At 33.9% G+C, this 15,494-nt stretch overlaps 1 protein-coding gene across 4 annotated transcripts in view; it reads right to left on the reverse strand.

Moving 5' to 3' along the window:
- Positions 1-15,494, reverse strand: part of SLC6A15 (solute carrier family 6 member 15) — a 48,210-nt gene that overhangs the window by 11,960 nt on the left and 20,756 nt on the right. For 3 of the 4 annotated variants that reach the window (XM_067697480.1, XM_067697479.1, XM_067697481.1), the window contains 4 exons: positions 11,403-11,572; positions 10,922-11,048; positions 9,706-9,887; positions 2,744-2,854 (listed from right to left, as the gene is read on the reverse strand). In XM_067697480.1, coding sequence (XP_067553581.1) covers positions 2,744-2,854; positions 9,706-9,887; positions 10,922-11,048; positions 11,403-11,572 — 590 coding nt within the window. The remainder of the gene's footprint in view (positions 1-2,743; positions 2,855-9,705; positions 9,888-10,921; positions 11,049-11,402; positions 11,573-15,494) is intronic. The other variant, XM_067697482.1, reaches the window with a different exon arrangement.

Below are 15,494 nucleotides of genomic sequence, written 5' to 3' on the forward strand. Positions count from 1 at the left end.
TTAGCCATAAAAGTTAAATAATTATTTAACAAATACCCTAAGTTTTGTGTTTTCTGAAGTCTAACAGCCAAAGCAGATAATAATTATAAGCTGGGTAGAGCTGAACTATTTGTACTTTGCATATTCAGATAGGTATTATTCATTCATTGAGTAGTTTCCTGAAAGCCTTTTCTTTGAAAACAGAAGAAATTCAACCATATCATCACTAAGACCTTTTCAGATCCAAAGTTCTAAAGTTTGGAATCTGTGCTGAACATATATTTCAAGTAAGTGTGCTTCACTTCTTAAACAATTATCACTGTATATAACCAGACCTTTTAAATGGAACTATTAATATTAGCCATACCTGGCACAGACCTCAATAAACAGTTAAGTCTGATTTCAGTAGCAGTAGTGTTTAAATTGGTATTTTATCTCTTTTCACCATTGCAGTGAAATTGCCTTTATTGGGAACAATGCCAAATGTGGTTAAGAACATGAGTTACATAGACACTTTCAGATCCTGATTCTGCCATTTAATAATCTAAAAATAGTGCAACCTAGGGCAGGTGGCCTGTCCACTCTGAGTTCAAGCTTTCTCAACTGAAAGATGAGAGTAACAAGACAGGTACTACTTATCACATTGCCTGCTGCCCTCGAAGTCCTCAATAATTGCTAACATATGGACTATAGTGGCAGGCAGACTGATAAGCACTTTATATGGATGATCTCATTTAATATTCACAACAATCAATGAAATTGTGGCTAATATTATCTGCATCTTAGAAGAGTTAAGTAACCTGCCTCAGGTTACACAGCACTTCTGGGGTAGAGCTGACATATGAACACAGGTAGATTTCAAAATGTGTAAGCTCTCAAACATTAGGATATGTTGTTCAATTAATTTTAGTGATTATTACTGAAATTTATGCAATGTTATCATGAAACATAATCATGGTTATATTTATAATTTATTTTCAATTAACTAAAATATGCATACTGTTTACTGACTATCGCTGCTACATTACCATTCTACGGTTGATGCCCATCTAGTAAAATACACTCATTCAACTGTCTATCTCTACTTTGCCCACTAGATGGCAGACAACACCTATGTAATAAAGACATTCTGATTATTTCCAATTCAGGAATTAAATCTCCATTCACTGGGAATATTTCGTGTGCTTAGGTACTTTCTCCCTTACATAAATAATGTAAATTAAAAAGTTATTGACAACTTCTTATCGTTATTATATTAACTATCATCCTACAGTGGCCTAATACAGAATCTTATCAACAGTCCATGAAAAGTGAGCTGAAGAAATAATTAACTCTATTTTAATAGTTATCTCCAGTTCTGGTTTAAAATGTTAACAATGCTGCAGCTTTAAATACGGGGACCGTGTAAAAGCATCATATCAAAGTATTTAGAGTCTAAAGTATCTATTTAAATTAAATATTTAGAATTATGTCACAAACAATTGCCAACACAGGGAAAGGTGATATTCCAGGAATTCACAACAAAGCTAGTTGTTTTTAACTCAGAGAACTTTTTTTTTTGATATTGCAAATATAAATATTTTGGTCACTAAGTACGGCCCATCTGAGGCTGATTTAAATTATAATGCAGCTGAAATTCATAAATCTGAAGTAATTTTTCACTGAGGAGTTCCAACAACTCTAAATGATAAACAGAACTTTAGAACTATTCGAGAAAACCAGATCACAGTGTCAACATTTTTGCTACTCGAGAATGAACACCACGTTGGAACCAGATACACAAAGAACACAGCCTCTGTGACACAGTATCAAGGCAGCTGCCAGGAGTGACAATTCCAAGGAGGCTAAAATCTTCTGCCCACATCTCTCAGCACCATGCTTGGCTGCACAGTCATCATTCAGACAACTTCCAATTTCTGAGCTAATTTTGAAATTGTGTTTTTATAACTCGTTGTCTGCCTATGATAGAGTTAGCAAACTAATGTGAAGTGTAATGTCAGTGTATAACCAAAATATATGTACACCTCAAACTTGATTTTTCCTGTCAAATCAATATAACAAGTCCACAAGGATTAATCAAGTCAGCTCTAAGTTAAACAACGGAGTCTAAGTTCTGAGCCTTTTAGGAAACCTAATGAGAATTTTCCTAAAATGCATATGCATTTATAAAAGTTACAGAACTTCCCAAATGCACTAATGTTAAGTACTATTCTAGAAAATACAAAACTGCAAAACGAAACAAAGTAAGAAACCTTGAATTTCTCTGAGACAGGATTTAGAGGGCAATAGGGTTCTTAACCTGGGTCCATGGATTTTAGGTGATCTGTCAACCTCCTGAGACACTAAGCAAATTAATATGTTCTCTATTTGCTCTGGTAAGAAGATTCCATTATCAGGTTTTTTTCAAAGGGGTCCATGTCAAAAGGTTAAGAACCACTGAAATAGAGGAGGAAGAGTAAAGACTGAAAAGTTCTAAAATATACCAGTGTAAAAATGGGAAGTTAATTTATTATAAAATAGGAATTTTTGAAGTTTAAATAGTGAAACTCACTAATGGGGCCTTTAAAATTGGAGAGAGATGGATATAATTATAGATGTCCAAAAGCTCCGGTTTTACTAGGCTGGTTAACATAACAGCTATAATTTAATAGTCTAGTGCACATAGGTTAGAACAATTATCCCTTAAATCTAACTGTGGGAACATTTTAACAATAAACATAAGGCTTTTGTGATCATAAGCCTTAACTAGAAATACAGTACATACCTCAGGGGTAAACATGTGACGGATGCCATCAATTGAACCATTTAAAAGGAGTGCTCTGATTAGGAAGCATATAAGTACCACATACGGGAACAGAGAACTAAAATACATGATCTGCAAAGTAAGAAAGATTTAAAAAAAGTGAGACATCCTAACGACTATTTTCTTTTTCATAGTTAAGATTATGTGTTCTGTTCTATACCGTGAAAGTGGCACTTTTTATAATATGATAAATAATACTTTTAATACCTTGCATAGCCATCATATCAGAGTGGCTTAATAGCCTTGATTCAATGTGACTAGTTAAGATTCTATTTGAGATATAACAAAAAATAAAATTTTCCTTATTTAAACCCCTTTTAAATAGCCCATAGGTATGGTGTAATTTGAATAGTGTTGATTCCTTACAGTTCACAAAACAAGCAATATTTAAGAGAAATGAATGGACACTAACTCATTAACAAATTTCTACTTTATTGTTTGAGGTAGCAAAAAAAAAAGTCCTTTTTTTGTTTGTTTTTAATTAAGCAAAGTTCCATTATAATTCTTTAAAGCTTCTGGAGTAGAGAGTGGTCCTGTTAAAGTTCCTACAGAACTTGAATAATAGTGTAGAGATTTTATGTTCTACTTCAGAAGTTTCATCATTAAAGTTAAGCAAATGTTTATCATAGAAAAGCAGTTGTCCTAACCAGACATGTACTGCCTCCTTGACATCTCCATGTGGTATCCAAAACTTTCCCGATTTTCCCCCAAAGCTGTCCCCACCCAACTCCATCTCCCACCACCCATCCATTTGCTAAAGTCAAACATCCAGAAGTAGTTCTGCACTATTTGTAATATTCTAGTTTCCAAGCTACCACTCAGGTTATCTCATTCCCTGCTTAACCCACTCCAGGGATCTCTAATGCAGTTGGAGTAAAAGGCAAATTTCTCCCTCTGTCCTGCAAAGCCTTAGACTAGGCTGCCTACCTGCCTGCCCCACCACTCTTCCCCCAGCTGAGCTTCAGCCCCGAGGGAAACCAAGCTCTTTAGCTTCAGGGCCAGAGCAGGCTGTGCCCTCAGTCTGAGGTATTCATTTCCCTCATCTGTCCGAGACTCGCTCCTCTTTGTTATTTTACGTCTTATCTTCATTTTCTCAAGACTACCTAGAACACCCAGAATAAGGTGATGCCTTTTTCTCATCCAGTATACCTCCATCTGCCCTCCTCTATGCCCCATGAACCTTCAATATTATTTTGTTTTGTCTTGACAGCATTTAACACTGTTGAAATTATCTTGTTTATTTGTTAATTTTCAATCTCCCCTACTGGAATATAAGCTCTGTGAGGGCAAGGACTTCTTCTCTCCTGTTCACTACCAAATCTCAAATACCTAACAGAGTTCCTAACACATAGTACGTATATAATACTTATCTGAGGAGGAAGGAATGGAGGAAGGGTAGGAAGAATGGAGGAAAAAACTGCCATAGCAGAGGATGGCTCAGGCAGGTTAGAGATATGGAATCCTATAGTAACTGTAGACAAACAATAGGTAAGTCAACACAATAATTTGCCCCTCTTCTACTGTTCTGTATACCTTATAATTATATTAAGCATTCTAAGAAAAAAATTAATATTACAAATAAAATCTCAGCATAATTAGAAACCCATATTTTTTCTAAAAATAATTATATTTTAATTAGTTGTAAAGAAATATAATTTTTTGATCATTTCAAAATGGTATAATTTTTTAAATTTTTATTTATAAAAATGGTATAATTTTTAAATTGCATCCATTCATCCACATTTCTTGATTTCTTCTTATCAGAATGCTTTTAGATGGAGTACATTTTTTTCATTCTTTCTGCCCCCTTTTAGCATTCTTTAAATTTGTGGGTCTACTATATATCTATTCAAGTAGCCTTGATCTCACTTGATTACAGCTATTCCTTTTATGATTCTTCTTTACAAATCTTGGGGCTAACCAGAAGCATGGATTCACCTTTGCACAATTGCTTTGTTTTTTTTTTTTTTTTAACAGAACTCAAATTTGCTGCCTTATAAATGACTTAAAGGACTTCCATTAATGCATTTATTTTAAAAATGAAAATGAAGGCTGCACACTAAAATAATCTGGATAGTTTGATTATGATTTTTTCCAATAAATACAGTGTACCCTCAGTATATTTTTAATATAATTTCAAATTAGAAGCTAAAGGAAGAAATCATTCTTCCTGTATGTGTATTTGCCCAGGCTAAACAACTCTAACACACCTGAATATGGTTCTCTTCCCCACATCCCATAACAACTGACCTACAAGTCCAATTGACTCCAAATTTCATCTGTCCCTTCGTTTTCATCCTCAGTGATGTGTCACTTTTCACTATTAGCTTCCTCCTCATTTTGCCTCTTGATTTTCCCTGCCAGCTCTCCTCTTCATCCCTGAAATTCATCACCCACACTGCTACCAGAAAGATCTTTCTAAGGATCTGATGGTGTAATGAACTGCTAAAAATCTTCAAATATTTCACACCGTTTGTTAAGTAACAGCCAGTCATTTTACCAGTGTCCATAGATACTTTAATACCTGCAGTCAACTTACATTTCCAGCCTCATTTCCCACAAGCTTCACAAATTGTATGTAAAAGTCACACGGGGTTACTCAGCAAACTTTGGGCTTTGCACATGCTGTTTTCCATGCCTCCAATGTCCTCTCTCTGAAGTTCCTGGTGAACTCTTCTTCAACTGTCAAACTCTAGCCCAAAAGTTACCTGCTTTGTGAAGCCCTCCCCCAATTCCAGGTTAATTTCAGTGGCTGCCTCTATGCTCTATACTGTCATACACTTTTTATTTGTACATCTTACTGCATTTATTCTGCTGTCATTATTTGTCTCACCCATTAAATTATGGGTTCCATGAGGATAAAGATGGTGGCCTATTAACCTTTGCACATTCTTAGATACTCAAAAATATTGTACATTAAGAGAGAATTCATAGGAAGTTTTCCTTTCTGTACACATTCCCTAAAAAAAAAAAAAGAAACAAACAAAAAACCCTCATCTTTATTTTACAGTATTTTAAAAATTAGGTACTAATTATATGATGAGACATTTCAAATTTCATTTATTAATTCAACACATATTTGAGTTCTTAATACTCATCTGGCTTCAGTGATAAGACTCTGATAAGATAAGGATAGCTTTGTCCAAAAAGGAACAGGACAATTTCATGTTGGATGCAACATGGAGAAAAGTAACAGTCAAGATTTTAAACACTTAAAAACTTAAGTAGTAATAGGTAGTGTTCACACCTGAATTTTTTTCTTCTGTGAGCAGGTAAAGGACAAATATTTAATCATTAAATTCTGAGATTTAAAGATGTGTCTTAGGTCAGCATTTTACAGAGGTATCCATGTTGTGCTTTTAAACACAAATTCATTTTATTTAATCATATGGGTCTCATAATAATAAAATTGTCAGTTGAATAATATTATTGAAAATAGTTTAAATTCTACCTGACTATATGTAAAATGCTACCCCAAACACTTTCTCCTTATTTTATATTTTGCATTGCTACCTGATATTATTTTATGATTTGTTTATTGTCTGCCTCTGCCACTAGAATGGACATTCCATGAAGACAGGTATTTTGTCTGCCTTGTTCACCACTGTACCTCCTGAGCTAGATCAGTGCCTGGCACATAGTAGGTGCTCAATAAATATGTGTTCAGTGAGTAGATGAATGACCCTTAAGTATTATTCTTAAGAACTTGGAAGTGAAACAATGAAATATGTTTCTCTGGCTGATTTTAAGACTCCCTGGGCCTTAAAAACTGACATGCCTTTCACAGTAAGTACATTCAGTAAGAGACATAAGTTTATCAATCAAAATGTTGCATGAAAATATTTTCATTTTACTCAACTATTAAAAAAAAGAAAATATATGAAATCATTTAGTTGTTTTTCTCTCTTACATATTAAAATGTTTATTTTAAACATACCTTCAGAAAGAGTCATTCTCTTTGAGGATTTCATAGCCTAGTTCTAACTTTGCCACTTATCAGTTGTTTAATTCTGGCCAATTATTTATTTTCCCTAAGCTTAACTTTGCAGTAAAATGGGGATAAGAACATGCAAATCATCTTGCTGCTAGAAAGATTAAACAAGCTAATGTATGTAGAGTACTTACTTAGCACAGTAGTAGTACTAATGGCAAAGTAGTGCTAGTAGAAGATATTAGAGTTAGAAGAAAGCCTAGAGCTTCTCATTTCTATCTTTCCCCTGGGGGCAGGCATCCCTTGCATAGAGGCTCCAACAAAGGGACATGCAACCATACCACCTCTGTTGGACCACCTCCAGTAGTGCTGAGCTCTCTACCACTGTGCAACTGATTTCATTGTTACTAGGCTTGATTCCTGAAAGGTCTTCCTTTCCTTGAAGATTTACCACCATCCCGCCACTCTGCATAATTCCAAATATTTGATCATGGTCCTGTTCTCTGTGACCACACAGAATAAGGCTTATTCCTCTTTTTATTCAACTATTGGAAGACTGTGATCACAAAGCTGAGATGGCTCTTTTCCATAACAAAGTAGTAAAGATTTCAGTAAAATCCAGTATTACAGGTGTGGTTCAACTGGCATGTGCCTACCTGACCTAAAGGAGAATGACACTGTCATACTCCTGTCTTAATTCATGCAGTTTCAAATTAGCATTGTGTGTGTGTGTGTGTGTGTGTGTGTGTGTTTTGGCTGGGGATATCACAAGGTGACTTTTCTTTCAGCTGCTAAATTCTCTAAGTTTTTTTTTCACATACTACCCTTAAACTTCATTACCCTTAAACCATATATCTCTATACTGCATTTGTGTGATTGTTTATTTGGAAGCTTTTTTGTTTGGCAGGCAAACAGAGCTTTACATTTATTCCTAATAAATTTCTTATTATATTTAGCTCATTGTCTCAGAATGAGGAATTGTCACAATTTAGATGTTCATAACTTTGTTCATATTACTTACAGCTTTCTCCCCATCTGTGCCTACTAAATTTTTTCTTCAAAGTCTGCTGAAAAGCTACCCTCTCCCTGAAGCCTTCTTGTTGAAATAATAAACTACATGTAGTCTATAAATTGTATTAAATTTTTCCAGATAAAGTTATATTACACGACATAAGAAAAACATCCCCAATGTTGTGATAAGAAAAGGATGAATAGTTCTTTAAATGATAAGACACATACTCAGACAAAGAAGAAATAAAATGTGGTGGTAAGACGCGAGCAGAGGGATTTTTGGACTTCTTTGGCTGACCATAGTTGGTTCTCTTTCTATCAAATGACATCACCTTAGGAAGCACATAAATGTGGTTAGATTTGGCTTAGGAATCTAGTCCTTTATTTATAACTTGACTGTAATGGGGCCCTGACATAGTAGAAGACACACCAAATGGAACGAATTAATTGAACTTACTTAATCACAGAATACACTAACATTCACAGAATATGGTGTTATCTACCACATTCATTTCTACAAAGGAAAAATGGTATAGAAGTTCCATCAGGAAGGTAAATGTAAAATCAGCTGTGATTAACAAGTTTAAAAAAATTGTCAAACATTTCTAATTAAATATGAAGTAACAGGAAGCAAAGATGAATTAGACAGACTTCGCCTAAAAGAGTTCACTTTTTGTGGGAAAAAATATACCACAGTGAGAGACGTTATAGTGTTGCAATTAAATAACATGGGCTTTAGATTTAGACAGAGCTGGGTTTGATCCAGGTACTAGCATTTACTAACTGTGATTCTTTGAGCAAGTTACCTGTTTTCTCAAACTTGTTCTTTTATCTGTAAAGCAGGTCTGAGAGTAGCAATTACTTCTTAGAGTTGGTTTTTGTTTTCTTTTTTTTTTTTTAAGATTTAATTGAGATAAAGTATATATAGCATTTATCACAGTGCCTAGAACAAAGTAAACAGGTAATAAATTTTGCCTTCTGTTATTGTTCTTGTTCTCATCATTATCAGAATCATCTCCATCATCGTCATTTATTACCACTACTACTGCTGCTGCTACTACTACTACTATTCCCACTCTTACTAGTATATCATGGTAAGTGGCAATATGTTAGCCTGGAAAGATATATGATCAGATCTATGCTTTGGAAAGAAAAAACAGTAGAGATGGGTTGTTAAAGGGCAGAGAGAAGATGAACCAAGATTAATTCTTGCTATGGTCCAAACAAAAGAAGTAGAGAGCTTTAAAACAATGGCAGTAATAATGGGGAAAAAATGTAATATGGAAGCAAAATAGTGAATAACAATTACTTTCCTAATGCATCCTTTTAAAAAATTATCTGATTGACTTCCTGGGGTATCTAGAATTGACTTACTGTCTTTCTCAAGCACAGCCTTATAAAATTTTCCATTTGCCCTGGCAGGCATGCCCTTTAGTCTTTTATATTACTCTGAATTCCTTGTTGAGATATATCATAACTACCTAATGTTCATATCTTTAAGAAACACTCCACACTAGACTATTTTAAAATCTTTTATGCAACTTTTCCCTAGAGCACCTGTAGTAGAGAAAAATGAATGATATAACACAAATAAACAAATTCTTTATTCTACCACTTTTCCCAATTTCCATGATTGGAACTAATCAGAGAACTAAAAACATTAAGGTCAGCTGAATACCAGCAACGAGAAAGGACTTTTAAGTATTGACAAAAAAGCTCAAAACAGATCTTGATAAAATAGGGAAAGATTATAAACAACTTTAGATTTCATTATAAAACACTTATATCTTTATTTATGTCCTTTCCTTGATTTAAATACATTTTTTAAAGCACTACTTTTTACCAATCTTTAATTAACTGCCGAGAGAGTAAAGTGCTACTTGCAGTTTGCCCACACAGGTTTATAGTGGGTGGGGGAGATAGTTCCCAGGAATGGTGTTGAGGTGATTAGCAGAAGCAGGAGGGGCTCTAACATACTAACTTTTCCAGAAGACTGAATGCCTTTGATCATAGCCAAGCACACCACAACCCAGGCAGCCAGCAAGCAGACGGTCATCTTCCAGTTTAAGCCCCCACTTTCAGAAATGGAACTGGAAATATTCAGTGCTTCTCTGTACCAATAATAGGTAGTGGCAGAACTTTTTTCGCATTCTGGCTCTACGACTGTAGAAAGAAAGGTAACACAGTCATTTCAGACTATAAAGAATAATGAGGCCATTTCCCCCCCAGTAAGCCTGTAAATCAATTCTTAACTTTTCCTAGAAAAGTACTACTATTCTACAGAAGTATTTAAATCCACAATGAAACCTCAACTGTGCAAAAATGTGAAAAAGTCAACAGACATGAATCCTCTTTGACATTTGTTATTACACATTTCTAAAATAGGAATATGTGAGATTTTTATCAAGGTGATTAAAATGTATCAGGTTTATAGCCCCTTCTGCCCCCAGAATTATCTGATTGACTTCCTGGGGGCAGAGCTGTCAAAAATGCTAGCTTCTAGCCATGTGTGACTTTTGAAATGGAGCTGGTTTAGAGTGACTAGTGCTGTAAATATAAAGTACAAAGGGGCTTTTAGAGACTTAGTATGAGAAAAACAGTGTAAATTATTACGTAACTAATGTTTATATTAATTATATGTTGGAATGTTAATATTTTGGATATATTGGATTAAATAAAATATTTCACCTGTCCCTTTTTACTTTCTGTAAATATGGCTACTAGGACATCTTAGACTACATATGTGAGTTGCATTCTATATTTACTGGACAGCGCTAGGGAATTGTTCTTTATATTCTAGGATATAAAAATAAATGATAAGAAAACCATAGAAAAACAACCCAAGACATAAAAACAATTCCTTCAGTCTAAACTCTTTTTGTCCTCTTTTTTATTTTAATGAAACTGTAAGGCATCAATAAAGATATACAGAATAAAATATTGTCAAAATTTACAATTGAAGGCTTATAATTGTTTACCCTTAACATCATGGGGCACAATAAAATTACTTGGAAAGAGCTAGATAAATTAAATGATGCCAGACATCTATCTTTCTGAGTATGTCAAGGAAAGTTTGTTATAGTAACAATTTTGAAAGATTTTTCCACATTATTTAAAAAAAAAGAATCTTGAAAGCTCCTGCCTTTACCAACTGTATGATCTTTAGATACAAAAACACTACATGGTACATGTCTTACAAGTGTGTGAAGCATTTTTCACCAAAGGACACTGATCCCAAGGTAGAGGTTGCTGAAAAGACTGAGAAAAATAAAACAAACTCCAGCCAATGATGACATTGTAGTAGAGAGCCACAAAAAAGCATACCTGCAAAATAAAATAGTGTGATTATATTAAACCTCTCATGCCCCTTCCTTTGAAACAATGAGATGAAATGCATAAAACCCATTTAATACTTTTAAAAAAACCTCCTTATTTTATTTTTATTTGAAAAGCATTATCTTTTCTAAAACGATGACTCTCATAGACCTTAAGAACATGTGTTAACAAGATTGAACTACATTTAAATTTACAGCTTGTTTTGTGTATTAGTGCAAGCTCCAGTAGTGTTTTTTTAAAACATGATTAAAGAGTTGAGTAGAAATACACACTCAAAGGTTTCATTTAAATTCAAACTATATAATTACAAACCCTGTAAAAATTATAAGGCATGTACCATACCAGGAAACTTACTACACAACTTGCAAATCCAATCCCTCCCAGTTTAGGGCTTATGTAATTCCACACACCAATGCTTCCTCGCCGAATTCTTTGACCCACAGAAAGTTCCAGGAAAAAAAGGGGAATACCTATTACCAGAAGCAGTATTAAGTATGGCAAAAGATAGGCACCTACAGAAACAAGAACAAATAAAATAGATTATATTTTCAACAGTCACAGGAGAGAATACACTAATTCTGATTATCTCACGAAAGATGATATTTAAACTTCCATATAGTATAACTACAAAGGACTTTAAAGAAAATGCAATTTCATTACCTTAAGCTTTCTGGTATTTGAAACTTGAATTTGACTGCTACAAAGAGTTTCTGATAAAAAATAATTATGAAAAAAGTAAGGATACCAATGAATAGTTTTAGTTTCATTTTATTGAAATGGTAAACCAGCTTTATTTTTTGTAAAAATAATTGCTTCCTTAAAATTAATTATTTTCTCAAATAGGTTTCACAAACTCCTGGAAATCTTATTCATACGACGTTAATGAAGTCATTTATTAAATTTTATTCAAACTCATCTAAATCATGCATTTCAAATCTGATAAATCAAAATGAGTGAGATGTTATGGTATTAAAACTGACTCTTCCTAACTAACAACAGGGAAGAAGAAATGGCTGCTTAGACTGAAAGAGGAAAAAAAAAAAAGGAAAAAGAACTTCTACCACAGACAAATGTCATTTTTTCCTATATATATATATATATATATATATATATATATATATATATGTCATACAAAAAGTTCACTTCAGGAAACAAGTAATTTTTTGCTTTCCAAAATTCTGTTAAGGGGTAGGGAGGACTGACTAAACTGAGCTATTTAATAGCTATTGTAAAATATATGTGCTATTTTCCTTGTAGTAAAGTTTTCGTACTTGAAAAATATATATCTTATTTTACAGCTAAATTTCAATTTAAGACACATGATTAGTGACTTTAAAATGTACTGAACAGCTTGACAATGTTAATATTAGACTCTGTTAATTGATAAAGTCAAATGTGAAACCTGTACTCATTTCTACATGAGAATACATATGCAAATTATTCATTAAATGACTTCTAAAATGGACTTGCTACATTCAAATTTCCTGTCTGGAGTTTTGTCCAACCAGATACTGCCAAGTGGGTCATGTAATCGATGGTACTAATTCCCTTTATAAAGTGGCCATTTATTATATTTTCTCATTTAAAAAATGTGTTTAATGGTATTGAATAGATTTTGGAAACTATTCGAATTGTTATGGTACCTATTCTGCTGAAGAAGTAAATATTAATGATTTTATTTTCAAATCATTTATCTCAGTATCTATATATCTCTGAAATAATTATGATATACAGGAATTTCCCAGGACTTCCCTGGTGGTCCAGTGGCTAAGACTCCGCGCTCCCAGTGCAGGGGGCCCAGGTTCGATCCCTGGCCAGGGAACTAGATCCCATATGCTGCAACTAAGAGATCGAATGCCACAACTAAAGATCCCGCGTGCCGCAACTAAGACCCAGCGCAGACAAATAAATAAATAAATAAATGTTTTTTAAAAAAAGAAATTGAATTTAAAAAAAAATTTCCCTTAACATGGTGGTTGGTAGAAAATCTCTACTCTCTTACAGCTGATTTTCAGTCTTTGAGACATGAGTTGATCTACAAAGAGGTATGCAATGTAAAGCATCGATGCATGAGATTATAAAACAGAATTATCAAAATTCAAATTCTAAAATGATTAATAACATTCAGGCACTAATGACCTGAACATGTTTCCTGAAGGACCGAAAGTGCATTTTAACACGTCTCAAATCCTGGGGTGTGAATTGGTTTATGTGTGTGTGAATGACTAGGATGAAAAGAGAGAATGAATTAAGACTGGACTCATTGGGAGCATTTCCTCCGTTATGTGTTCATGACACACTATTAGATACCTGGCCTTTTCTTCTAACTCAAATTTCTCTAACACGAGCCTCCATAACAAAAATAGTCATAGCTAAACTACAGCTGAGAATTTACTATTTGCCAGGCACATTTCTATCCATGTTACATGTAGTTACTCATTTATTCCTCACAAGAATCCAATGGGGCAAGTACCAGTATTTTCCTCATTGTACAGGTGTGGGAATTCAGCCAGAAGAAATAGTTAACCTGTGAATGGTCACCTGGATAATGTGGGAAAGAGCCAGGCTTTATAGTCAAACTGACTTCAAAATTTGAGCTGGTAGCTTCTACATTATTAACACTTATTAAGCTTAACCATTGTGCTTTCAGTAATATCTTCAGACAAATCAACTTATATTGGTCTATTACTTTTTATTCTGTTATTCATAAAGTGCCTCAAATGATGAATAAGATTTAGGTAACCTGAGACTGTTTGACTAAACAGTCAAATACCTAGACAGTTCAATGCCATACTGCACGCTGAGTACTGCCTTTTGAACTCCAACAGCCATCTTGAAACGATAAAGCCCATTGGTGTTTTATAATGTCACTCTCTAGCATTTGTAATTAGAAGAGAGGAAACAATACTAGGAAGGGCATCTTGACTCTCTTTATATATGAAAGAAAGTAAAGAGGAGGAGCCATTTTTGCTAACAACTGATTACTATGAAATCCTTTAGGCTCTCCACCAAGACAAATACTGTATTAAATGGAAAGCAACCTGAGTTTTCAGCCAAGATAGCGGTCTTCCTTAATAGTATTGCCAGTTAGGCTCATAAGGTGAAATGTCTGAAAATCAGAATTCATCTTTTGCCAGTCTTGCAAATGGGGATGATTTGTGAGAAACAGAAAGCAGGGCAGTACATAGCTGCTTGTAGCTGATTTAATAAATAATTCATCTGTGATGTTAAAGACTAGCTAGAGGAGCTTGCTGTTTCAGTGGAGCGATGGGTAGTGCATCACCAACTTCATGTACTGATTCTTACCTCTCTGGCAGATTTGTCAGACAGGGTACTTTTCCCCAAACCTGTAGTTTTGTCCCTGGTTGAATTAACTAAGCAAGACCTTAAACATATTTTGTCACCATGACACCTTAGCTTTTTATCTATTAGTGACTGAAAAGAAACCATTTCATATATGAATGGTTTTATTATTTCATCTGATATATAGGTTGTAACTACATCAAAAATAAAATAAAACCATGTTTTTTTCCAGTCAGCAAAACTATCACAAACTGGAATCAAAGACCAAAATATTCAGTCTTTCCTTTATGTGCTGAAATGCTGCTTACAGAATATTTAGTGTTTAATCACACTTGTTTGAACAGCTTCCATATATGTATATGGTAAAGATAGTAATGGTAAAGAAAGTAAAGCTTAATATTAAAGTTATTTTAATTTAATAACCCAAATGTTAGTTAACTTAATGTTCAGTTTGACTTTGGTGTACTATTGAGCTTGTATCCTACATGAACAATGTACTCTCTTGTATATGGTTTTATTTTCTTGATTTTAAGACAATTTTCACTAAATAACACCTGGTAATTATATGCACAAATACAAAAAGCTAAATATCATGTTGATCTAGTTAATATGTTTAAAATTAGGAATGGTAATTATCATCGTAAGGATGCTAATATCTGAGGATGAAGACTATCTGGCATTATATTAATTATCTGGTTAAATTCCTTCTACTAGGATATACAAAGTTCTGGTCAGCATTTGAAGACTATAATCATTCTAAATTATATGAAATTTTTGCTTTTTTGAAGAGGGAAACAACTTAAAATTCAGAGTTAATAAATTGTGGACAGAAAATTCTCTCTTGTCTTGTTCACCAATATCGTCTCATATCAAAAACTTGAGGACTTTTCTCCAAAGTGAATAACTGATAGGCACAAGGGATGAAACACTGGTTAGAAAAGTCAGTAATTTAGAGATGTTAATAGCATCCACAGAAAGAATTTGAGAATTTATGACCTTAAGCAATCCTTGAGTGTTCAAAGCAAGCCATCTGCTCCTATGGAAACCTAATCTGAAAACAGAGCTGAAATTCAGAGCTGAAATTACTTCCAGCAAAAGTGTCTCCCTAGTTTTACAGTGGAATTCATAGTT

This window comes from Pseudorca crassidens, chromosome 11 (genome assembly GCF_039906515.1).
Source record: "Pseudorca crassidens isolate mPseCra1 chromosome 11, mPseCra1.hap1, whole genome shotgun sequence".
Taxonomy (NCBI): Eukaryota; Metazoa; Chordata; class Mammalia; order Artiodactyla; family Delphinidae; genus Pseudorca; species Pseudorca crassidens.